Below are 24,455 nucleotides of genomic sequence, written 5' to 3'. Positions count from 1 at the left end.
CCCTAGAGTTACAGATGAATAAACAGAAGCAGAGAAATAAAGTGATTGGACTATGGTCATTCTTTAGACAAAACTCGGCATCAGGCAGGCGACAAAGCCTCTGGTTTAGACATGCAGTCACAGTAAGGACTAAGCAGCTATTTGGCCCATGTTAATGTTCCTTCCCACCTCGTTTCAATCTCTAAACTACTTAAAGAGCTAAAAATCAGTGTTCTACATGCAAACTGAACCGTTATCAATAGTTACCTCATTAGAAAAAAAAAAAATCAAAATGAACTAAATACCTGTTCAAGGGAAAAAAAAGGAGTCTATTCAGGAAGTAAATCTGAATAAAAGGTCAAGTTTTTAATATAAATCAACCCCCTCAATTTTTTAGATGCTAAAAAAAAAAAAGCCTGCTGTAATAACCTGGTATCCTGTGTTCCCCAGTTATACATTATCCATTTCAAAACAAAAGAGCACCATGCAAATGATTTGAAGAGACCAAGGAAGTACAGTAATGCCAACTCCTATCAAATTTGCTAACTTTTTACCTCTAGTTTACCACCAAAATTATAGTGATCTACCAGAGAACAGGTGTGAGAAACAGCTACTTTTACGCAGTATTTTACTGCAGCCATGAGCCAGACTGCGCATGCAGAACCTGTAAAAAGAACTTTAGAAAGCAAGTGTCCTTGTACAAGTCTCAGATAAGGCCACAGAGAACAAATCTTTTTCAAAAGAAAAAGTTACCAAAATCCTTCTCACAACACATTAAATCTTGACAGCCTCATATTTTAGTGAGACAAAGAAAAATAAAGGCATTCTAGTTTTTCCAACAAAACCCTCAGGCAACATCTCCTGCAGATACTATTTATTTTAAAATTCCAAGTCCACGTGGTGATATTTGTCTCAGATCAGATAATCACCAACATAGCTTCAACATTTTTTCCACTTATGACATTGGCTGGATTTCCCAAATATTCAACAGCTCCTTAAAGACAAGAGAAGACCGATTGAGACAGATGATCATGATTTGCACACCGAGGATTCACAGGACAAGAAATAAATTAAGGTGAAGGTGGGCCAGACCAAGGAGCCATTTTCAGATGTAGTAAGGTTACAGCAGTAAGGTTTATAACTCTCGACCATCGCAGCTGCACCGCAGGAAGTACCTGCTGGGCACAACAGAGCAGCGGAACCGAAAGCGAGACTCCACACACCACATTTGCATTCATCGCAAACCAACAAGGAATTCAATTTAAAGTTCTCTTGCTACAATGCAAAATAAAAAAGCAAGGAGGCCTCAAACTACTCCCCCCCGAATCAACAAGAGGCAGTGATCAGACTATGATTGAGGTCCAGTTTCCCAAAAGCCATCCACAAGGTTTAATTCATCCTAAAGATACCCCAAAATACTTGCAGCTTCTTGTTTTCTTGATGGGTGAAGCTATATGCACACAGATAAACAATAATATTAATCATTTCCTATCCTGAAATCTACATAGCTTTCCAAACACATCATAACCTAACTGCAATATCCTTGCTTTCCCGTCCTAGGTGCTGACTAGAGGCCATATATTGGGATATCTGATTATTATCTTTTTAAAAAAGATATTTATCTTGATCACACCCACACACAGTAACGAGAATGCACTTATTTTCATCTTAAAGAACTCCAACCCGAGGAGATTATCTACCCTGCCAAGCTAAGTCTGAAAAAGCAGGCTCTAAGCACATCTTAACTCCAAAGCATGGGAAAATATTTCTACCATTTAAATTCATTTTGGTCAAGCAAGCCTCACATCTGAAGTATTTTTTCAATAAACCCCTACTCCTGGTGAAAAGTGAGCCAAACCTCAGTTTAGCAGGTAACAAACACAAGAGCTGGCATGCACGTTCAGCTTTTCAATGGCAAAAACCCTCACAGTTGGAACGGTGAAAATATTTTATTGGGGCAGTCCTCCATCCCTTTGCCTGAAGAAGAACACGAGTGCTGTAACTTTAACTCCTTTAATAATTTCTCAAGACATTAATTATTTTTCAGTCATGCGTAAGAGCTCTAAAGCCTGTCCATAGTAAGGCTTATATTTTAAAGTGAGAAACGTGCCTCATTAGGCACCAAATTCAAACTCCCAGCTCTCCCTTGCTGTGAGCTGCATTCCCCCTTCTTTCAAAAGGACGAAGTAGTTCTGATTACTACAGCTACATCTGGTTTGCATATTGACCAGCCGCTTGCCAGCTAAGCGTCTGCCTTCATTTTCTCCATGAAACTACAGAATACGACAAAACTCGGTAGTCTGAAGGAGCGCGCCTCCGCTTCAGCTCAGCGGGCGGCCGCGGCAGCACCCCGGGTCACCCCCGCCGGTGTCCCCCCGCCCCGGGGCTCCAGAGGCGCAGCCCCAGCACGAACCGGCCCGTGCGGGTCACCCACAGGCGCCGTCGCCGGCTGCGGACGGGACGGCCCGACCGCGGCCCCGCGCGACCCAGGGGGCTCCGCCTGCCCCCGCCGCCTGTCCGCACGCTTCCGCCGGGCGAGGCGCGGCCCTCCCTTCTTCCCCCGAGGCCCGGCCCGAAGCGGTACCTGTTGTTGCGGACGCTGCTCAGGACGCACAGCACCAGCTCCAGGTAGGTCCTCAGCAGGTCGAGCCAGCGCGGGCACAGCGGCGGCGCCTCCCCGTCGCCCGCCGCCGCCGCGCCCTCGCCCGCCACCGCCGCCGCCCCCCCTCCGCCGCTCGGGTAGTTGTCGGCGGCGAACTGTACGCGGAGCTCACGGACGAACCAGCCGCACTTGCGCATGAGGAACTCGAGGCGCGGGCGCTCGGCCGGCGAGACGCGGAGGCTGAGGCGGAGGCGCGGCCAGAGGGCCGGGTAGAACAGGCACTCCCGCCAGTGCGAGCAGGCGGCCGAGGCCCGCAGCCGGTCGGGGCCCGCCAGGAAGGAGAAGATGTGGACGACCAGCTCGCTGGGCAGGGAGCCGGCGCCCACCGCCTCCCCGCACACCGACATGCCTGGCGCCGGCCCGAGCCCCGCGGCTGCTGCGGCGGCCACAGGCGGCGGCGGCCCCGGCCTCGCCTCCGGCTCCTGCGACAAAAACAACAACATCAATGACAAGGCGGAGGGGGCGGGCGCCGGCCGGGACGCGGCTGCTGCCGGGACGCACCACCCGCGCCGCCGCCGGAGGGGGGGACGAGGGGCGGAGCGGGACCTACCACCACCCAGCGCGGCGGGGAGGGGCGCGAGAGGGAAGAGGTAGATCGGGCCCCCCGCCAGCGCGGCGCCGCGCGGGCCATACCACCCAGCCTGCAGGGGGGGGTGAATACGCACGCCGCCGGCGCCGCGCTCTGTTCCAGCGGAGCGAGGAGAGCCGCCGAGCCGGAGGGAGGAGGAGTTACCCCGCGGGGGAAATGGAACGTGCCATCGGTCGAATGGGAGGCGGAGCCAGGCCAACCGCCTCCGGGACGGGAGCTGATCCCTTAACCCTTCCGTGCCGGCAGCGGGGCCGCCGGTGACTCGGAGTCCTGTCCCGTCGGGGAGTTCCAGACACCTCGCGGCGGGGGCTGCGTGCCTCCGCGTCTGCCCGGCACTGGAGCTTCGAGCGGCGGGCAGGAGTGCAGCTCCTCGGCAGGGCGGGAGTGTCTGGGTACCTGCCGACGCGGCACCCTGAGGGGCCGGTCCGGCAGCGCAGGCTCCCTCACCTATCCCTGGCTCCTCCGCCCTAACGCAGTGCGGCGGGAGGCCCGGGACCGGGGCGAGGCTCCGAAGCCAGCTCCCCTGTGGGCTCGGCAGCTGGCGGAGCCGCCTCCGGTCTCTGGGAGCGCGGGGCGCTGCCGTGGGGGCAGGTGCGGGAGCGGCCCCGGGCGCCCCGTGTTCTGGAAAGCTTGGAAAGCGCGCCGGGTCGCGGCGGCAGGTTTCTGACCGCACGTACGGCTTCCAGACAGAGAAATTACCTCAGCAGCGTTCCGGCCGCCGCTGCGGGAAACGCGCTGACGGGGCAGGAAAAGCGAAGCGCCACGGAGAGTCCGACATGTGACCGAGCTGGGTGCGAGCCTCGGGGGATGCATGAGGAAATGCTCCGCTCCTTAGGTCTCTCCGTTTCTTATAACTCAGCCGTTTTGTAATGCCCCTGCCAACATCAGCTGTAGGTGTGAGAAGAAAACTTTTGCGCGTACAGACTTTTGAGACAATTAAAAAATCTGTTAAATACCATGCTGCAAAGGCTGAACATCGAAGCGAAGTTAATTGCTATATAAGATGTAAGTTTTCTCATTTTAAAAACCTTAGTGAAGTAAAATTGAGTGGTGCTGGTGTTTTGGAATAACACATGTAAGTTTATATAACAATGTTATATCTGAGTGTAAGTATTAAAGAACAAGAGATGTGCTAAGAGAAATAAAGCTTAGGCTCCCCCTTGCATTCAGAATAGGGTCCCATTATAAAGAGATTTATCAACAGGCAAAGCTAAAACACTACTCTCTGCTCCATGACTAGCCATTTTCTGTGTCTCATGGCAGGGGTGAAAAAAGCAGTATTGTTTCTCTTTTCTTGAATCTGGTCATGAGGGAAATGTGACTGAGTCTTCTATTTCTCCTTGATTAGCAGGAAGGATCCCAGAGGGGCAGATGTTATTGAGAAAGTGAGACTGTAGGAAATTCCCAGCCAGACAATTCTCCCATCAGGGACCAGTGCTGCTTCACACACCTGCGCCAGTGATTTGGACCTGCATAAACAACTCAGGTAAGCACTGTGCTATTCCCACTGCAGATTCCCCAATCAGATTAGACCAAAATTCCCCAGGCAGTCAAGATGCAAGCTCTGAAGCAGCCAAACTCATCTAGCCTAGAAGGATGCAAATGAAAGGAACTTATGTGCCTACACGTCTCCATGTTTTAATACCTACTCAACAATTCTACATTGTTGGGCTGATGATGAGTCAAAGGACTTCTGAGGTTACTAAGTCTCTTAATGTAACAGAATCAAGCTTTACTATTCAGTGCCCTGAGATTACCGAAGTGGCACCAAGAAAAAATGGGTTTATGAGGTTAGTAGTTCTGCATTTCTGATTGCCCTTGTTAGATTGTATTGGATCAGCAAATGTGGCGTGCTGGGATTATGCCTGTGATAATAAACATGGTGAAATCGTCTTTTACTGTGACCATTGCATAGTCATTCATTCAGCTCCAGCTTATTGGGGTTATGTTAAAAAATTCAAAACCTTGAGTTCTGTAGGCTTGAGGGAATAAATGATACATGTTTAAAGTTTCAGGTCATTACAACTATGGCCAAGTAGTCCGACATGATAAATGCCAGAATTTGTGAGGTTCCCCGCTCAATCTATCTACATAACCAGTGAGGTGAACCAGTCCCTGAGGTGGCTGATTTTGGGTGTTGAATCACAGTTTTCCCTGCCTGGAACATCAGAAGAGTGCTGCAGCTTGACTGAGAATTCATTGCACAGTACAGGCTTTTGTTAGTACTAATGCAGTGACTGCGCGTTGATGGGATAATACCTCGGAAAAAGACGTGCATGTAACTTGCCTGGAGACTTTGGGGAGTTACTGGGTGGCTCCAGCAGGTAGCTGGTCAGCGGTCTGTTTGCTGAAGCACTAGGCTGGCTGTACGACTGAAGCTACTTGCTGAACATTTAAAGCTGACGGGGGTAACTGAATCTTTAAGCTAGAAATCAACTTTTTAAAATGGCTGAAAGGTAGAGGAGCCATACTGCACATCTTAGAGAGGCTGAAAAGAGGAAAGTATTCCAAAGCAGTTCACAGACAAATGATGACAGTCATTTCTTGGGAAGTGACCACAGGTTCTTGCACAGTCCACCATGGATCAGAACAGGCTGCGTGCCCAGGGAGCCCTGGGGAACTCGTTTTTTTTCCAGCCTCCACAGCCCCCCTTGGGTTACTTCCATATTGTCAGGATTCTCATTGCTCAGCAGCACCAACACCATCACAGGAGCAACTGTTCTGGCACAGGAGTTAGGAATCACACATGGCTCCAAGCTACAGACTAGCTGCAACCAAGTTAGAGTTTACTGGACCTGAAGGTCCGCAGTTTAGCAGCTGATGTTCAGACCAGAAGCTGCCACCCTGCTGCTTCAGGAGCTCTGTCCTGCTGACCTACAGATACCAAGATAAAGCTAATGAGCAGAAAACAAAGTACAAGCTTTTTAAATTACTCAGTCCCTTGTTTTTTAGGTATGTTGTTAAGACATGTACGTTTCTGACATTAGTGACTTAGTCTGTGTCATTTGGGAGCTGCTGTGAACTCAGGAGTTCTCCATCACCAGCTGCAAGAACAGACCCACCAAGTCAGAGCAAAGCCGAAACAGAAACCACTGTCCTAGCAGGAAGCCAGTGTTTCCACATGTGCTGCAACAAACTGAAATAACGGGTCTTCTGTGTTCCATTATGTTGAAGAGGAGCTCAGCAGTTAAATGTTGAACTTGACCTTAAGCTTCCTGCATAATCTTCACCTGTAAAACATTCTCCATATCAAAAGGTTGTTTTGAGAGGGGTCAGGCTGCAGCAGACACCGCGGCCCTGGTAACGGTCCCGATGGAACCGGGGAAAAACAGAGCACCAAGCTGTCACTGCTGGTTTTGGGGCTGAGGGAAACAACAAGAAACTCACTCCCGCGTGGGCTCCTCAAGAGACCGGGCCCAGGCAGGCACCGCGGCGGCGCCACGGCGGGAAGGGGGAGCGGCACCCAAGGGAAGCGGTGCTACCGGGCGGCCGGTAAGGGCGGGGCCAAGCGTAAGGCCCCGCGCAGCCGCCGTGAGCCCCGGCGGCGGCCGGAACTGGAAGCGGCGCTCCTTCCAGGGTTCACCATAGAGATGCACGGGGGAGTGGAGGGCCTTCGGTATTTCCGGTTGGGTGCTCCGTCACATCCGGGCGGCTGAGATGCCGGTAAGGCGGGCGGGGGGGTGTGGGGGCCTGGGCCTGGCCGCTCCTCCAGGACTCACCGCCCCCTGCGGGGCACGGGAGCCGAGCGGGCCGTGGAGCGGGGGCGGGCGGCCCGGCCCTCCCCGCCGCCGGAGGTCGCCCCTTAGGGCGACGGGCCGGCCCCCGCCATGGGGGAGGGCGGCGCACCTGCCCGCGGAGGGGGGTGGAGAGGTAAGGGGAGGGACGTGCGTCCCCGCCGGCCCTGGGCGCCCGCCCTGCCCGCGGCGCTGGGGGCTCTCGCTCTGCCCCCTCAGGGCTGCGACCGGTGTCTGCCAGGCTGCCCCCGTGCCCTCCCCGGCCCAGTTGTGGGCAGCCCGGCCTGGCAGCTCCGCTCGTGTCCCCCTGGGTCGCCTGGGGCCCGCCTGGGTGCGGGCTGGAAGGGGCAGCGGGGGAGCGAGCGGGACCGTTCCCGAGCCCCGGCTGGCGGGCGGTGGTCTTGAGTTACGCTGCCTTCTCTGTGTGCATTATGTTGCCCGTTCCCGGCAGAAGGCGGCTCCTGTGTGTATCCTGAGTATCCCGTGCCGCACTGCTTGCTGTCAGGAGTACTAGAGGAAGGCTTTTAGGTTCTCTTGTTAGCTGATCCGGTATTCTCATTATCTTTTACTATATTCAATAGATTTGTGATGGAAGTGGGGGAAGAACTGTATGTAGTTCACTTTCTTCTCCCATCGCTAGTGTGTGAGTGCTTTCCCAGTAGGCAAAAATACATACAAGCTTGTTCTCATTTTCTCTTGTAGCTAAAAGAGCAAACATTGTGTGGGTATTTGTGAAGTAACTTCTAACCTACCTGTGTTCCACAAGATATTTCTCATAATCAGAAACATAACAACAGACAGGAAAAACAGAGCTTTCCCGGTGACAGCTTGTTTGTGTATATTTGTCTTTCATCAACAATTTGGATAATTCTACTGTTTTGCAGGCTGGGAGTTCAGCCTCATTGTCTCTTGCATACTCTGTGATTTTCAGTTGATCCCATAAGTTTCCAGGACAAACAATTCAATTTTCCATTGAAAATTAACTACTGCATATAAAATGTGGTGTAGAGCCTTTGAAAATTAAATTTGCAGTGTTGGGATGTTATTTTGCTGACTCAATGACAACAGAAATTCAGGAACCTGGGTAAATGAGTTTTCCCAGCACTTCAAAGTGTATTTTTCGAGTTACATGCAACAGCTGCTCACTTCTTTTTGCATTGCTCTTGTTTTTTGGTTCCTATCTCTTTATATTTCCTTTTTTGTTGTTTTAGGTTAAATTGAGTATTTGCACAACACAGCTTCTGGCTGAGGACCACTGCACCATTTTACACTTAGGAAAATATGAGAATAAGCACGGAGTATTGGTCTCTCTGAACTAAAAAAAAAAAAAAATTGTGCCTTGCTGAGGACAGCTGCAGGAATCAGACACTTGAATCAATGTTATCGGATGAGTTAGAATCCAAACCTGAGGTGAGCAATTATGAGCTGGGTTTGGTTCCCAGGAATGTTTATGGGCAACACGTAAAACTTTTGTTCAGTGAGTTTACACAGTTTGCTGCTTACATATTAATTCTCAAAGTGTTTTCAGTGGCAGCTTCTAATGCTTCCATGTTCTGATTTGAACGGTAAAAAATTAAAGAATATTGCAGGCCTTTTTCTCTCCTTTCAAGTGTCAACCAACTATCTTGCCTGTTCTCAGGTTATGTTATATTTTTCACTATTATAATGTTCTTTCTGTTACAATAATAAAATAAATTACTGTATTGACTACTTCTTTCCCTCAAACCAAATTGACTTTACTCAGTTTTGGAGAGCCTGGATAATTCTGTTAGCATCAGCCAGCTCTGTTTTTAAAGTACTCATGTTTCCACTAAGCAGTTGGTGGAAGTGGTAGGCAGCAGCACCCAGGGGATCTTGATTGCTGGGTGTGAGGCTGCTGGACCATCACCAGGTTCAGCCGGTGGCACAGCCGAGCATGAATCGCAGCGATGTGTGTGTGTGTGCACGCAACTGGCCACAGATTAACACATACATAGCTGAAGGACCTTTAAGAAATGAACAGAAACAGCATGAACAACACAGAAGTTTGTAACTGGAATATATCTGTACCTTTACTCCCATGTGTACTCACGTTCACAGATGTCTCTGGTCTCTGCCAGGTCTAAAGCCTTGGCTTTTTAGCCAGTTTCTGGCTGGAATCTTGGGGTTTTCTAGGCTGTGGTTGCCTTCTCCTCATATGTTAGACTAGAAGTTCACTAGCAGTGAACTCACTTGTGGGGAGAATGTTTAGGAATATGTTCAGTAGGTGGATAGAAGGGACTGCAGTGATCAGACACAGCAATGTACTGACCAACAGCCAGCTAACGTATGATTGGAGTCTCTTTTTCCCCTAGCCATGGTTCTTTCTCTCCTTAACTCAGTTTCTCCTTTGATCCACTCCCTAATCATTGCCTAATAAGTTTTACACGTCCTGCAGTCCCTGTTACATCAGATAGTAAGTTTGATCTTTCGTGTTAGACCCATTCAGGTAACCCAAGACAATTTTATTTTCTTACCAGTTACAAATGTTTTGGTTGAGCCTCTTCAACATTTCACTTCAGCAGCAGCCCATTGATTAGTGTCTGAGGAGTTCTGTGCTTTGTTACTCTTACCTACAATTTGCTAGATACAAGTCTGCAGTTTGTTACGCTTTACACAATTGTATCAGTGTGTTCAATTTATTACCTCCCTTGTTTCTTGCCTTTGTTTCAGGCTGACAGCCACTAGTCAGGTATCTGTATGTTCCCTCACTTAAAAGTGCAGAGGGCTGTATTGCTTTGTGTCTTTGCTTTTCTGGTTTACCTCCTCAGAAGGCTGAGGTCGTAGAGCAGAGGATTTAGTACTGCTATGAAGGACCTTTTGGGGAAGTTCACAGGTGTAAATAGAATTGTTTTTATTGAATCCTCTGTTTCTATCCTTTTTCAGTCCATATGCAATACAGCAAATATCTTAAACTGGTACTCCAAAGGGAATGTGGATTATAGGCTGGTAATTAGTTGTAGCTCAGGTGAAGTTGTAAGGTATTTGTTAATTAACAGAGCAGCCAAAGTCCTTCCAATCCTACTATTCAGGTAAAGCAGCGGCAAATTCATTGCAGCCCTGAGTAGCCTTGGTATAGGCTGCAAGGAGTTCCTTTCCCTTGTCTTGTGGTTGGAATTTCGTAACTGCTACCAAATTTTATCCTGGTTCTCAGTTTGGGGGTGGGACTCTCAGGTGGGGGACTCTTACTTCAGTCTTTGCGTGGGTGGATTCCTGGAGATTATTTCTGACAGCCAAGGACCAGAATAGTGGGAATGCTTTTCCCTCATTCCTCACATAGAAGCTGTAAGTGAGCCTTGTCTTTTCTCGACTTGAGTCAGATGTTTGTTAATTAGGCATGTTTACATAACAGTCCCATTTCTGCAGACCAGAGTTACATCTCCTTCCCAGTAAGGCCGGAACAGAGTAGGCCTTTCTCCAGTATGAAAAGGCCTGATGCATGAAAGCTACGGAGGTTGCAGAGGGCATCCTTTCCATAGATGCTGTTTTCTAAACAGTGTTCCTCAATCTGGATCAAGGCTATTTTGTATTACAAATTTGGATTAATTTGCATTGCAGATTACCAAATCTATACACACCCTCTTTCTGGTTCTGATTGTGAAAGTTGAGTGTTAAGTTAGTACTATTTTCTGCTCCTTTGATGTGAAACTGGTACATAACTCTTTTACACCTTCCCAAATAGCTGTTCAAGTGTGTCTGAAAGTCAATCATGATTTTATATCCACTTCTGAGCCTTGCACCTCAGCCACAGATGTTCTTTCATATCCCCTGCCATGTGAGAAAGGTATTAATTAGGAGCTAACTGTATTTGTGTAATGTCTAGATAATATTAATGAAAGCACTACGGACGGGTTGCATAAGCTTCTTTGCTACTGGTTTTATCCCTAAAGAAGCCACCAATATGCCAGTAAATATTTAGTATTATACTTGAGTAGAGGTGCATCCTTTCCCAGGAAGTTACAAAACTGCCTGGAGACAGTTTGTAAGGGCAGATGGATCTGCTTTTTCTTCTGAACTCCCTGCCCCCAAAGCTGTATTGCAAGCATTCCTCAGGGAGCTGATAAGATCTGCATTTTGCATGCTTTAAGCCTTCAGGGTGATTTGTTACAATTGCAAATATCTCCAGCCGCCTCTACCGCACTGGTGCACTGCAGGGCGCTTTCTGCTGTCGGGGTGGGGAGGGTAGCTCTGGCACAATCAAGTGAACTACAGCTCTGGTCTATTAGTTGAACCGGGTATTCAAAAGGGAGAGGTGGGACATATTTTAGCCTCTCCTTTCTCGTTAGCACCTCGCAAGGAGAGACTCTTGTGAATGAATTCATTTCCCAGAGGTTGTATGGGAGGAGGGCACCCTTCTGCCCTCCACACCTTTCAGCTCCAGTCCCTCCTTTCCACTCCACCCCTCTCTGTCTATTGAATGTTCTTTCGACCTCTTTATTTTGTAGTGGTTCATGGGATTAATTTAGAACAGAAACAGTATCAATTAAAAACATAGTCCTTGCTGCTCTCGGAGTCTAGTCTAGCTGTTCAGCAGGAGGATAGATCTCAATGTCAGTCCTGGAGCAACCTTCCCCCCCACGCCCCCTGTTCCTCCCTAGCCACACTCACCATAAACAGAACAGCTGCCTGACACTTCTTGGCTTTTGAATCATCTGATGAAGGGGGTCTGTTATGGGACACAAACTTCAACCAGATGGATCCCAGATGGCCATATTTTAATTTGTTTCTGTGGTGTTTTGTGTTATTTTTAGGATATCTAGGAGGGGTTCCCAGTTCTTAGAACAGATATATTGTTGTTTTCTTCTTCTTTTCTCTCTCAGGTCAGGGGCATTATCCAAGCTTTTCGGTAACACAAGCATTCTGCACGGCTTGTGATGATAGATCCAGGGATCAATCCTGTCCAACCATCTCTTGTTGACCAGCAGAGATGACAGTTATTTGTTTAGTGACAAGAGCCAAGAAATATTTTACATTTTTAGTACATACACTGTCTATATTACTTACAGGATTTTCAGAGTTATGTGATCTTTCAGCAGGAATAAAAGGAGGTTATATTTAAGAAGGTGGTATGGCAAGGACAAAAATAAAATTCTTTATAGCAAGATGCAGCTGAACTTTTCTCATTTTGTCCCTCCAAGGCTTATAGATTCTCTTTGTATGGCTCACATCTTGTCCATAAAGTTTTAATCTATAAGTTGAGGATGTTCTTTTGCAATTAATACTAAAATTTATTTGAAATTCCACAGGATATCTTGGCTATAGAGTAAAGCCACTTTACAACTCTTTTAATTCGTTTTGTGTTCTGTTAATAATTTGTACATTCAGTTTTCCTAACTATCCCTGCTCAGGTGCCCCTAGATGTACTGTCTGCTTGGTTACAAATTCTGGCACTTTGGCCATATTTGTAGAAGGATCAGTCACCTCCTTACATAGGGATTTTATAGTCACCATCTCAGGAATGCTTACAGCCCACCTGGATCCTGTTTGTGATGCCAGATATTAAGTGTTATGAGATCTGACAAACTGTAGCATCCAGGAGATTCCTCCCCTCCTGGTCCTTCAGACTGGAGACCACTGGCCTGTTCCCAGGTGCAGGCAGAAGTGAGGCTGAGTCTGAACTGCAGATATGCCCCCACACACACATAGACAGTACAGACACGTATGGCTGCAAACACTTAACACATGGCAGGACAGCACCTTTACAGGCACCCACAAACACAAATAGCATTCACATGGAACAGGAAGACAGGTAATCAGGTGTGAAATTTGCAAGTGTATCGCACACATGCCCTCTCTCAGCTGAACCCGCATACTCACGATCATGGATGTATCCAGTCTCTGCCAAACCTTAAGTCCTTCCAGTATCTATCTCCAGGCCCTGGGCTTTTTAATCAGGCCTCTGACCAGGATCTTGGGGTCCAGATTATGGTTTCCTCCTATTCACAGGCTAGCCCACCTTGAAATCAACTGGATGATCCTACTTGGAAACTATTTAGGAGCAAACAGTGTTTGAGAAGACAGGATAGACTTGAGTGACAGACAGAACGGCGTACTGACCTGCAGCATGCTAATGTGTGCTTGACCCATATTATCCCCCACCCCCTTCCTGTTCCCCATGGCTGTTCCTCTCCTATATACCTTGATCTCTCCCTTTCCCCGCCTTTGATTCTTTCCCCGCCTTTGATTCTTTCCCTTAAACATCCATAAGTTTTTCACATTCCTACAGCCCCTCTTAAGACATCTTAGTAACAGTTAATCAGTCCCAGATTTCTCCCATATCCCATAAGAAGTTTGCTCCTGCCTATGAGATGTGTTCCAGTATTCCACGATCATATTGTTCCTATCTCTTACAAAGTTTCTGGTTGAATTTCTTCAAGGTCACATTCAAGTCGTTCTTGTAAAGGTCCATCCATCAGTGTCCCAGGAGTTCTGGTCTTTGTTACTCTCTCTTATCTGTAGTTTGTTAGAGTTTGTGTATCTGCACATTTAATTTATCACCTCTCTATTCCTACTCTGTCTTTTATGCTGAATAGCCAATTACCAGATACCCTTACAATTTCCTATTTGCTTTCAGCTGCAAAACTAAATTAAAAGAAACTTAAGAAAGCAGCACACAGTGTTTGTAATTAGTTTTTTTCCCATATTGCAGTTGTTGTAGCTGTCAAAAAGGTATTAAATGATTTTGAGCAGAAAGGAAGGTTTCTGAAAGTACTTGACTGTCAAGATACAACTGTAACATGAAATTTTTATTTTCTCTGAATTATTTGATGTAGAGTTGGGAGGAATATATTTGATTATTGATTTGCTTTTAGTTTATGGGAAAGGCTTTTATTCCAGATTTTAACAATGAGCATGATTCTTGTCCTTTTGTTTACTTCCGCTTCTTTTGCCCCCTTTTAATTCTCTGTACTAGCTTGTTACCACTTTACACAGAAAACTAAAAGGATCTCTTTTCTTTCAAGCATCTGTTTGTGGCTGCTGCAGTTTGCTTTTCCCTACTGCTGTGTGGAAGTGGAGGGTTTGAAGCAAAGCTTTCCTGTTATAGGAGGAAAGTTTTATCTAAGGCTTTCTGTATGAAAATAAGGGAGTGTTTTGTGGTGGTGGAGTAGGCAGGAGTAGGGGTCATGAACAGACTGAAGATGAAAGGCAGTCCAGTAATTTTGAACTATCTTGCTGCTCACATTTTTCAGTCCAACTTCTTTGTTTGGTTGCTTTGCTCTGTTATTCCTAACTCCCTTATCTTTTACTCTTTCTCTTGTTTTTTAATCTTAAATTAGAATGCATGGCCTTGGGGAAGGGACTGTCTCTTATTGCCTCTCTATTATTTTGACAAAATAAAAATACTTCCTTCTTCAGACTGGGGTCTCTGGATAATCTTATAATATACCTAAGTGGAAAAAATGCTAACCTTTCAAACCGCAGTCTGACTTAGAGGCATATTGCCATCTGAATGAATGAGTCCAAGACTTAATTTTTACCTTCATGATTGTCAGCGATGACATGCTGCTCCTAAAGGAGAGTGAGCTGGGAGCCAAGGGTGAGCCCAGCCCAGGCTGTGCCCTCACTGACCAGGGCACAGTCCTGCAGCACCTGAGCATGGCCAGCAGAGTTGGGTGCTGGAAACAGGGTCCATCCACAGCTCTGGATGAGGTAAAGTGAGGAATCAGGTCCAGGGTCCTTCCAGAGAGTCCAGTCGGGAGAAGCAGGGGATGGCGCTGCAGACACTGATGCAGTAGAAGTCTGAGAGTTATCCAGGAGACGGGGCTTGAGACAGGTAAACCTACAACACAGCTCAGGAAGGGACTAAAGAGCACAGGCTGAGTTTAAATGGAGCCCACAGGGGGAGGGTGCAGGTGAGGGCCCCAAGTAGGATGCTTGTAGCTTTACCCACATAAGCACAGGCAGCACAAAGTGCCTGATTCCATTTCCAAGGGTTGCTGCTTAGAGACAACCTTGATGGGTTTCTCTAGGATGTGTCCCCATACCTCTCATGCTTACCAACCAATCTGGCTTGGAGTTCACTGGCATATGACACATGCACACTCTAGAGAGCGGGATCACACATGGAATAGTTAAGAATGGATTTTAATGATTAGACAGGATGCACAGTGATGTTTAGGCTGTGCCAGATAACTGATCTGACAAACTTTCTGCGTATATATAATGGGCCTCGTTCATCCTTCCCTCTCAATTTTCCTGTGTTTGTTCTGCCCTGATCCACCTTGATCCTTTCCAGTTCCTGCCTTTGGCCTTTCCCTTAAACAATGCATAAGTCCCGTGCAATCCGCCAAACCTCTTCTTCAGTCCCAAAGTCCTCCCCAGGGAGTGCATCCCAATATAAGTCCTATACCTCTTTATGCTATGGTTCCCCTTATTTTGCATAGAATTCTGAAGAGCTTTTCTTCTGTTGAATACCCTTGGTGGGGGGGGTTCACACTAAGGACAATGGCTATAATGGTCTGTCTTTGATGGTCCTAGGAGTAGCTGACTTGGATGGATAAGGCTGTCTGTGTTCTCCCTCTTGTCATCCCAGCCTTGTTCCTCTGATCATTATCTACCTATTTTGAATAGCTATTAGCTAGACATCTTTGCAACCAGACTTTTGCTTGCTTTTTATTTAAGTAAGGCTGACTTTTAAGTATTTAAAAACAATGATTTTTTTTTTTAAAAAAACTGTGCCAAAGGCTGAGCATGGAAAACATTTACTTGGAAGGTTGGAGCGCGGTAAAATATCAAGTGGTAAAAGATGAATTAAAAAGGAATGTATGCCTTAAAACATGGCATATATTGGTAAAATTTATATTGGTGAAAGATTAAATAAAACGGAATGTAGCCTAAGTAGCCTTCAGAGTAGTCCATAGTGATCCAGGCCTATTTATTGTAGGTTAAAGAATTGAGAATTGTATAGGTACTTCAGAGATGACAAATACAAACAATTTCTCCTTTGCCATTAGTGCAGATTGAAAAGCTTCCATTTGCTTTGATGTGTATTCATGGGATTATATTCACTGTCTCCTACAAGACATTAGGGGGTAATGGACTGGTTTTCCTACCTTTTTAAGTTATTTGTGCTGCTCTTGACCTAATCTTCAGTATCTTTTTTCAGCTGCTGGTTCAGTTTGTTCAGAATACTTCTATTCCACTGGGGCAGGGGCTGGTGGAATCGGAACCAAAAGACATCACCTGTCTTTCTCTCCTTCCTGTTACTGAGACCTCAGAATGCAACAGACTCATGTTGCCAGGTAAAACCTCTGTGGAGGATCTTTGTGAGTGTGCCCTTTGTGCAGCTGTCTTCGCTGTGCCATGGTGGCAACTGCCTCTTGCTGATAAGATATTCCAGGGATGGGGGAACAAGTTCAAGAGGGTGATTGAAACTTTTCTCATTTAACAGTGAAGTCTGACTAGTTAGAAAATTCCTTCCTCCTCCCATCTCTCTCAAGTTCTATTTTATTTTTTCTAGAAAAATAACTTATTAGGTATCTTTTAGTCATAGTGTATTTATGCTTTTTATTTACTCTGGTTTTACTTTCTTCACTAGATGATGAAAGAGATCTCACTTCTCCAAGCCACACTAATTCTTCCAAGGATGTTTCTTCATCTGCTGTCTTGAGAAGTCTCCAGGTAAATGTGGGCCCTGATGGAGAGGAAACAAGGGCACAGAATGTACAAAAACCATCTGAACTTCTGTCAACTCCAGAGACTTCCAGTTTATTGCAAGACCTCCAGCCCAGTGACAGCACTTCATTTATTCTTCTCAACCTAACAAGAGCAGGTAATTCTTCTGTTCGTCATCCAGCTGTATATGTCTCAGACAGCAGAATGGAGGAGGTACAAGTACAGCTCTGTCCCTGCTGCTTCTGAATGGGAAAGATTACAAATTTTTCTGGGCATTATTGGATATTTCAGGAGCATTTAATCATCAGCAGCTTCACATTGCAGTGAAAACTTTTTCAGTGCAGCTATTAGGTCTATGCCATAAACACCAGACTCTGGGAAGTGAAAGAAATTTCCCTCTGTTACGTTATCCTTCTGTTTCATGAAGTTATTTTTGTTTCTAGGGTTGGGGTCTCCAGCAGAGCACTTGGTGTTTGTTCAAGATGAAGCAGAAGATTCTGGGAATGACTTTCTCTCTCATGACAGCACAGACAGCAGTACTCCGTGGTTCCTACGAGTGCAAGAGTTGGCCCATGACAGTTTAATTGCCGCCACTCGGGCACAGCTCGCTAAGAATGCCAAAGCAAGCAATAATGGTAGGAAATACCCTCCTTCTGTCTCAAAAGTTGAATGTTCCATACAAGGCTCGTAGTTTCAGCTTGTTTCTTCCTTTCTCTTTCACTCTCTCTTGCTTTTAATCTATTCTGACATGTCTTCATATCATCGGTGACAGAATTATACAGGACAGTCATGTAATGTTTCTGGAATATAAACAGGCTCTTCTGTTTTTCTCAGGGAATGAACTTCAGTGGATCCAGCAGTTCCATTGTAGTCCCTGTGTTCTCTGGTACATATGGAGTATCTTCTTTCTGACTGCAGCTGCTTTTATTTCAGCTTTCATTTTCACTTTCAAGTGTCTATTTTTAATGCATACTGTAATTTATACTTCTTAGCTCCACAGGGTTTGGAGATCAGCTTTCTGGAGAATACATAATTGGATGTAGTCACATGCTTTGTGACTTAATTATTTTAATAAATAATTGCAAATAAATGCATGGTGTCTTTTTTAGCTAAGGTGTTTTTTAAAATAGTTATCCTGGCTAATACTTAAAAGCAGTTTGTTGATATTAATAGAGAGACTGTTTTTATAGTTGTTGATGCATTGGCTTTCTATTCTCATGATAAGACTGATCTGGTAGCAGCTGATCTGATACAGGTAGTTTGTTGGGAATAGATTATGGGCCTGGTAAAGTTTGCAAGTCTGTTATGGGTTAGGCAGCAGCATGCAGGATGTGGTAAACAATTAGTAACAAGGCACATACCTGCTTTACAGTCCTGTATCATATATGATGCTGGTTTTATCTATTAAATTTGACACATTGTAGTGATCTGTATGTTTTTTAGATTTTGCTGGGCTTTTTCTTCCAGGTGAAAATGTTCATCTTTGCTCAGGAGATGGGCAGCCAAAAGACTCCAGCCCCATTCCTCATTTATCTCGCGTGGAAAGGAAGCTGAAGTGCACAGTTGAGGGCTGCGATCGGACGTTCGTGTGGCCAGCTCACTTCAAGTATCATCTGAAAACACACCGGTGAGTGGAACAAAGCTGTATTGTGTCATGACTTTGAAAAACTGTGCTCTGTTTTTGGGATAGCATTATTTTTTTACATTGACAGGCTGTGAAAATGTGGTATTACTCTTGGAAATACTAGGCCTATTGCTAGCTTTGGGTCATTTATGTTGAAACACTATGACCAAATTGAGATGATTTTTGGAGGTCCTTGTTAGTGATCAGTTTTGAGTATTTGTATTTTAACAGGTGCTCGATAAAGAGCATGCTTCTATGCTATAGTGAACATTAGAACTTTTAGGTTGCTATCATACTTTTATATATCCTTGAACAAACTTGCTTGATCTAGCAAATCACCCTAGTCTCTTTTAGATAAGAAACTGGCAGTCTCTAAGGTAAACTGTAGAATAGAAGCTTAAAAACTGAGGAGGACTCCAACAGACATGAGGCCATCATCTTGCCCCGAGACAGGGTCAGCAGTAATTGCATATATTATATGAACACATAGAGTCATTTTTGATCCTCCAGTGACTAAAATTCCACAATGCTCCTATATAATCTGTTGCACCAATTTACTAAATCATTCTGGGTAGGGAGTAGTCAACGCAATATGATGAAAAGATACTACCTAACCAATATTTCCAGTGGACCACTCATACTCTAGTTCCTTAGGACTTAGGTCATTCACTTTGCTTGAGTCTCTGTGTTTTCTGATATAATTCATTTTGGTTTAAATGTTTCTGCTTTTATTTAATCAAAAAAAGAAGTTGAGTGTTCACAAAAAATACATTGCAGTGGCTGCTAATGAAACAGCTGATTTGTTGCTTTCCAGGAACGACCGCTCCTTCACCTGCCCAGCAGAAGGCTGTGGAAAAAGTTTCTACGTCTTGCAGAGGCTGAAGGTGCACATGAGAACTCACAATGGTGAAAAACCCTTTGTGTGCACGGAGCTGGGCTGTGGGAAACAGTTCACAACAGCTGGAAATCTGAAGAACCACCTACGAATTCACACTGGTGTGTTTTAGACCTCACCTATTTGTGGTCTGCAGAGGTGGGGTCTTTACTGAGGAATAAAACACTTCCTCCTCCATCCTCAAACTTCTCAGAATCTTATGTTGTTTATCTCTGTCCTACATTAATGTCTATTTTCTATCAATTCACATTGAACTATAGGTCAAATTAATCAACTACTTATCCTCTTTACTATCCTATAAAATTCCACACAGGTTTTACCCTTTAAATACTATATGATGATGCTGTACTCATGCGATGAAGATTCCCTTCCCTCCTCCAGTGGTTTGATGGAGGGAGTGGTGTGTGTTGTTTTGGGAGGAAAATAAGACTTTTCTCAGGGGAACAGTCTGTGAACATGACTGCTGAAATTGGTTTTTATGAAGAAACTATTTTAAATTCCTGAAAGGCACAATAGCTTAGATATTTCTCCAGTGTGGAGTCCTGGCGGACACTGTCGCAGCTGTACTGACATCTAGCTGAATCTGATTAGCTTACGTTACCTGTGCTGCTTGTAGAATGACTACATTTGGGAAATGTAGGGAAGTGAGAAATACAGTGGAATGAGTAGCAAAAATATAGCAGCAAAGTCTAGTAGGAAAAGGTGATAATTGAAGACAGCATTCTGGCATGCAAACTGCTCTGTTTGTGCTAATGCTAATTCGGGATGGTACCATATGCTGGAGCCTGTGTACTCTTAACTCATGCTCAGCTTTTGATATTAAATAAAACAAGAACCTTTATTTCACAGTGCTGTATTTTATACATGGTTTGTTTATGCTGTCTCTTCTGGAGAATCTGATCCTGCTTTGTCAATATTTTTAGAAGTTGGTGTACCAGCCAAAGTCTTGAAAACTGCAGAAAGTGCTTTAGGTGCTTTTATTCTAGAAAGTTGTTTGAGGGAGGCACACAAGTTACTGCTGAAATCATCAGCAGTTTAATAGTTAGCAAAGTTCATAGTGAATATTCTGGTGGTTTGGTTGGTTTTTTTAAGCCTCGGGATTATCACACCACTTAAACAAATGGGCCACTTCAAGCCTCTCAGAATATTGTTAGAGATTCACTGATGGCCGAGGGAGATAGGCTTGCATGACAGTTAGCTAGCATTTTAAAATAACCTTGACAACTGCAGGAGCACAAGGCCTCCCTAGTAAAATGAAATCATAGTTTATGTGGGCTGCCAGCAGCTGTTTATGCCTTCTGCTTTACTTAAGTGCTACCGTATGGTATGTGCTTTGTAGATACACATGGAAAAAGGTTGCTATTTTAAAGAATTTGCAGTCTAGCTAGGACACATGGTTTGGGGGGCAGATGTTGGGATGTAGTTAAAAATTACGTATACCAGTAATAAAATCTTAAATGTGTAGTAACAGCAGCCATAATTTTTACAGTTGTCTTTTGCACTTAAAGCTCCCAGCCAAGGCACAGAGAACATTAAAAGGCCCAACTGACACATGCACAGTCCTCCATGACAGAGTGAGTGTTCTGCAGCCAACAAAGTAGTAGCTTCTGGAGGAGTAAATAATAAGTTTCCTAGCTGCAAATTGATGAGGTGCAGTTATGAGTTTGATCAGACCAAAGGTGTTACAAAACTGCAGGTATAAATAGATGTAGGGTTTCTTAGAGATGGAACTGTGTGCTGTTATTTTTGTCAATGGTAGTTTTTCTTCCAAGTTTTAAATATTTATAACAAGGCAGGAGGTACAGTGTTTGAGAATCTGCCACATATTTCAGCTTTGTAACACTAATCAGAACATGCTGTATTGATCCTTTTTGCTCAGATCTGTTGAATGCTATAGCAGATAGGAAGCTGAGAAATGAACTGTGGGGAGAGGACTTCTAAAGGCAAAATCACAGTAGAAACAACTCTTAAAACAAGTTTACTCTGAAAGAACTATGCTAGACAATATATGTTAGACAATAAATTAGTTAAAATAGCTTGCTTAATCTCCTGTGGACTTGCTGTTACTCTGATACAGTGGTCTAGCTGAAGACTTGAAATCATAGCGTTAAAGATAGTATATTGAGTGGGATGTTGCAGGCAAAAGTTATCTCTAGGTTTTTTAAGGCTTTATTAAGAGGTTGTTTAGAACAGATAATTATGTTGCATTGCATTAGTGTGGTCACCTCCCAATTTTTCATCATTTAGACAAATACAAAAATAGCTGTGGAGAGATATAAAAATAATGAATTTCAGCCTATGAGAACAAATTGTGCCTTGAATTCCTGTTCCTCCATGGATAAATATAAATGACTGACACATCTCTCATGGGATTTTGCCAAGTTCAGCCTGATCTGAAATAAAGTATAGAATCTGACATGAAGGGAAATACAGTTAATGGAATTTTTGGCACTGAGAGGCAGAAAGGGAACAGAATCCTGGGAGTGCGAAGCAGAGAGCTGGTTGTTAAGAACTGTACATGGAAGATATATCATAGTCCAGGCACTTTTAAATTACTCTTTTGGTATTTACATACTTGGAAGATCGATTTAGAAACACTGGACCCTTGGTTCGCTTTCAGTGAATGATGATCTAAGAATATTTCAGAACATCAGTGTTTCTACTTCAAAGCTGATGAAGAGAATGCTTTAAAAGCTTTAGGAAGCATATGTGTAATTTCTGTTGAACTTGTTGTACCTAAGGCCAAAAGGGAGAATGCAATAGACATCTTCAGAGGGACTTGGACAATCAGATCAAGTTGTGATCCCAAAATCTAAGAACTTACTTTTCCCTTGTAGGGGAAAAACCTTTTCTGTGTGAGGCACAGGGATGTGGTCGCTCCTTTGCTGAATACTCCAGCCTTCGGAAACATTTGGTTGTCCACTCAGGTAAGAGTCTTCACCTGACATTCTGTGGCCTATCTGAGAAAAGATCTGTATTGTAGGACTTTGATTTGATTTCCTTAAGAAAAATCCCCTGGTTTTTACAGGTCATAGTGTTTCACAACTTCCTTTGTGGTGCCTGTAGCCATTAATTTTTTTTTTCTGTTGTTAACTGTTTCTAAATTTCATGTTTCTAGATTCAAATTACATTTTTAAAACTTGTTTTTAAATTGTTTCTAAAATGTCAAAAGTTGGCTATGTCTTTCATAGCTGCCAGGACCTAGCACCTCTATATATTAACCAAAGCCATTCACATCTGAAATCTCTCATGAGTGGGTTTCTACCCTAGGTAGGGTTCTCCTTTATTTTTTTAATACTACATACTTGTAGTTGGACAAAGCATTAGATGGACATCTATTTCACAAGTGTTTCAAAGCTTCTGCCTTCTATTTTGATTGATCTGTCTTAAATATCATCAGCACATAATGCATGTGCCTTGTTTGAGGTAGGAGAGATTTTATTGGGGTAGTAATATTTGAGACTACCCAAGTTCTTCGTGCTTTCTCTTTCCTGTCTTCTTGGATACCATGCTGTTGAGCTCACATGTATGGACATCATACTTGTGTGGAGGAAATGGTAGACTGCTCTGTAAAATGGAAATGGTTTCACAGTGACAAGTCATCATCCAGTCTCTGCTCAGTAATGTAAACCAGGTGCTGCAATTTGTTGTATGGTGGCAGGAGATGGCTTCCTTGCCTCTGCTTCCTTGCTTTTGGTCCTTTTATTCTAGGTATGGGACATTAAATATTTCCATGTCACTGAGTAAGAGATTCCAAATAACTTGTTCCCTCTCATAAATCAGAGTTGAAGACTTTTTATTGCTCTCTAGACTTGAGATTTCCAACAACTGGCAGAATCTCTTCTGTTCTGAAAGCTTATTGTGCTCCAGGAAACAGGAATATTTCTCATTTGTTTTTATTCACTGATAATTAACACCAGTGGTGTCAACTCCAACAGTATTATTGGCTTCTTGGTTGATGAGATCTTTATTCCAAATTTCGTAATTGTTGGGACATTTTTTCCCCCTTCTACTCCAAGGAGTGAAGCCCCATCAGTGCCAAATTTGTGGGAAGACATTTTCCCAGAGTGGTAGCAGAAATGTGCACATGAGGAAACATCACTCCCGAATTGGAACAGATGGCAGCAGAGAGCAGGAACAGCCAGGTAAGGAAGGGAGGACACGCTCTGTGGGGAAGGCGTACAGGGAAGAATTAGTGGATGGTCAAAGAGAAATGGAAGATGTTTGTCCTCAAAATGTGAGACCACAAGCCAGTAAGGAATAAAAGACTGTTCCTCTTGAAGATGTGGATGGATTGCTCACTCCACCCTTTTCTAGGATAGAAGACAAAGGTGTGTTTCTGTATTGTGGTCAAGGGGCAGATAGGTTCATTGTTTTCAAAATTAATGTGAATCTGGTATTTTTTTTTCACATTGAATTTGTGCCCATCATTATGTATTCTTGTTGCAAGATGCCTGAGTTTTTTATTGCAATTTGAACTATTTAAAGAGAAATCCAAGCCCACATGAGACCCTGCCCACATGAGGCTCAAAACAATAAATACAGGAGTTACCATCCATTGGAGCACTGGATGCCCAAAGAATAGGAAAAGATAAAGTAGGTTTCTAGGGAAGAAGTCTGTGTGACTTGGAGACAGGCATGGTATGTTGTAGTGTCATTATATTATGAGAATTTTGGTTTACTGTTTTGTTTTGGTTTTTTTCCACAACAGAGTCACTGATGGGCAGCAGTTTGCTGGAAGAATCTACAGTGCATAGTAAGAATCTCATCTCCATGAACTCTCAGCCCAGCCTTGGTGTTGAGTCTCTGCACCTGCCAGATACCGAGTCTATTATTGGAGTAGAGGAGGGTGAGACCAGCTGCTCTTTTTTCCGCCCTCTTATATGTGGTGACTGAAGTGGGATTGCTCATCCCGCGTAGAGGCTCACCATGTTGCAGCAGGATGAGTGGACATTGCTTTAACTGTGCACAGAGTGGGTGGGTAGATGGAGAATGAATCATAAAACTGGAATTGGAGAAGACCTACCGGACCAAGCTTCTCTCTTGCAGAGCTTAGAAGGTTAAGCCTGCTGCTTACGTGTCATTTAGCCCATGTCATGGAACGCCATTTCCAAACTGTTTATGCAGTCCATTCTCCTCAAGCCTAATGCATCTATTGCTGGAGTACTTAGGAGCCCCAGTGAAGGGCCAGGACCTCATTGTGCCGAGCACTGTACAGACATTCGGTCTCTTGAGCAACAGGCCGTCCTTCCATCCTTTACCTTCAGAGACTATATTCTAATACATCTCGCTGTCAGAAGCTGACTTACTATCTGAAATAAATGTACTACTTGATATCA

At 44.6% G+C, this 24,455-nt stretch overlaps 2 protein-coding genes across 3 annotated transcripts in view; one reads left to right on the top strand and one right to left on the bottom strand.

The window, feature by feature from the left end:
• Nucleotides 1-4,458, bottom strand: part of FBXO33 (F-box protein 33) — a 21,201-nt gene extending 16,743 nt beyond the window's left edge. Inside the window, exons 1-2 of the mRNA XM_082057479.1 lie at nucleotides 3,930-4,458; nucleotides 2,564-3,063 (exon numbers count right to left, since the gene is read on the bottom strand). Coding sequence (XP_081913605.1) covers nucleotides 2,564-3,063; nucleotides 3,930-4,043 — 614 coding nt within the window. The 5' untranslated portion in view covers nucleotides 4,044-4,458. The remainder of the gene's footprint in view (nucleotides 1-2,563; nucleotides 3,064-3,929) is intronic.
• On the top strand, nucleotides 3,429-24,455 carry ZNF410 (zinc finger protein 410). 2 transcript variants are annotated; one of them, XM_082057485.1, is made up of 11 exons: nucleotides 3,429-4,065; nucleotides 4,579-4,716; nucleotides 8,176-8,374; nucleotides 16,089-16,224; nucleotides 16,521-16,754; nucleotides 17,041-17,232; nucleotides 18,065-18,224; nucleotides 19,036-19,217; nucleotides 21,954-22,043; nucleotides 23,136-23,261; nucleotides 23,828-24,455. In XM_082057485.1, exons 3-11 carry the CDS (start codon nucleotides 8,342-8,344, stop codon nucleotides 24,010-24,012), a joined length of 1,338 nt encoding a protein of 445 aa, XP_081913611.1. In that variant the 5' UTR covers nucleotides 3,429-4,065; nucleotides 4,579-4,716; nucleotides 8,176-8,341; the 3' UTR covers nucleotides 24,013-24,455. The 2 variants fall into 2 exon arrangements, with proteins under 2 accessions (XP_081913611.1, XP_081913610.1); XM_082057484.1 differs by lacking the exons at nucleotides 3,429-4,065; nucleotides 4,579-4,716 and adding an exon at nucleotides 6,766-6,893.

Source organism: Streptopelia decaocto (assembly GCF_964273445.1).
Source record: "Streptopelia decaocto genome assembly, chromosome: 7".
NCBI lineage: Eukaryota > Metazoa > Chordata > Aves > Columbiformes > Columbidae > Streptopelia > Streptopelia decaocto.
The sequence above is the reverse complement of the archived record's forward strand: the minus strand, read 5'-3'. Positions and strand labels throughout refer to the sequence as shown.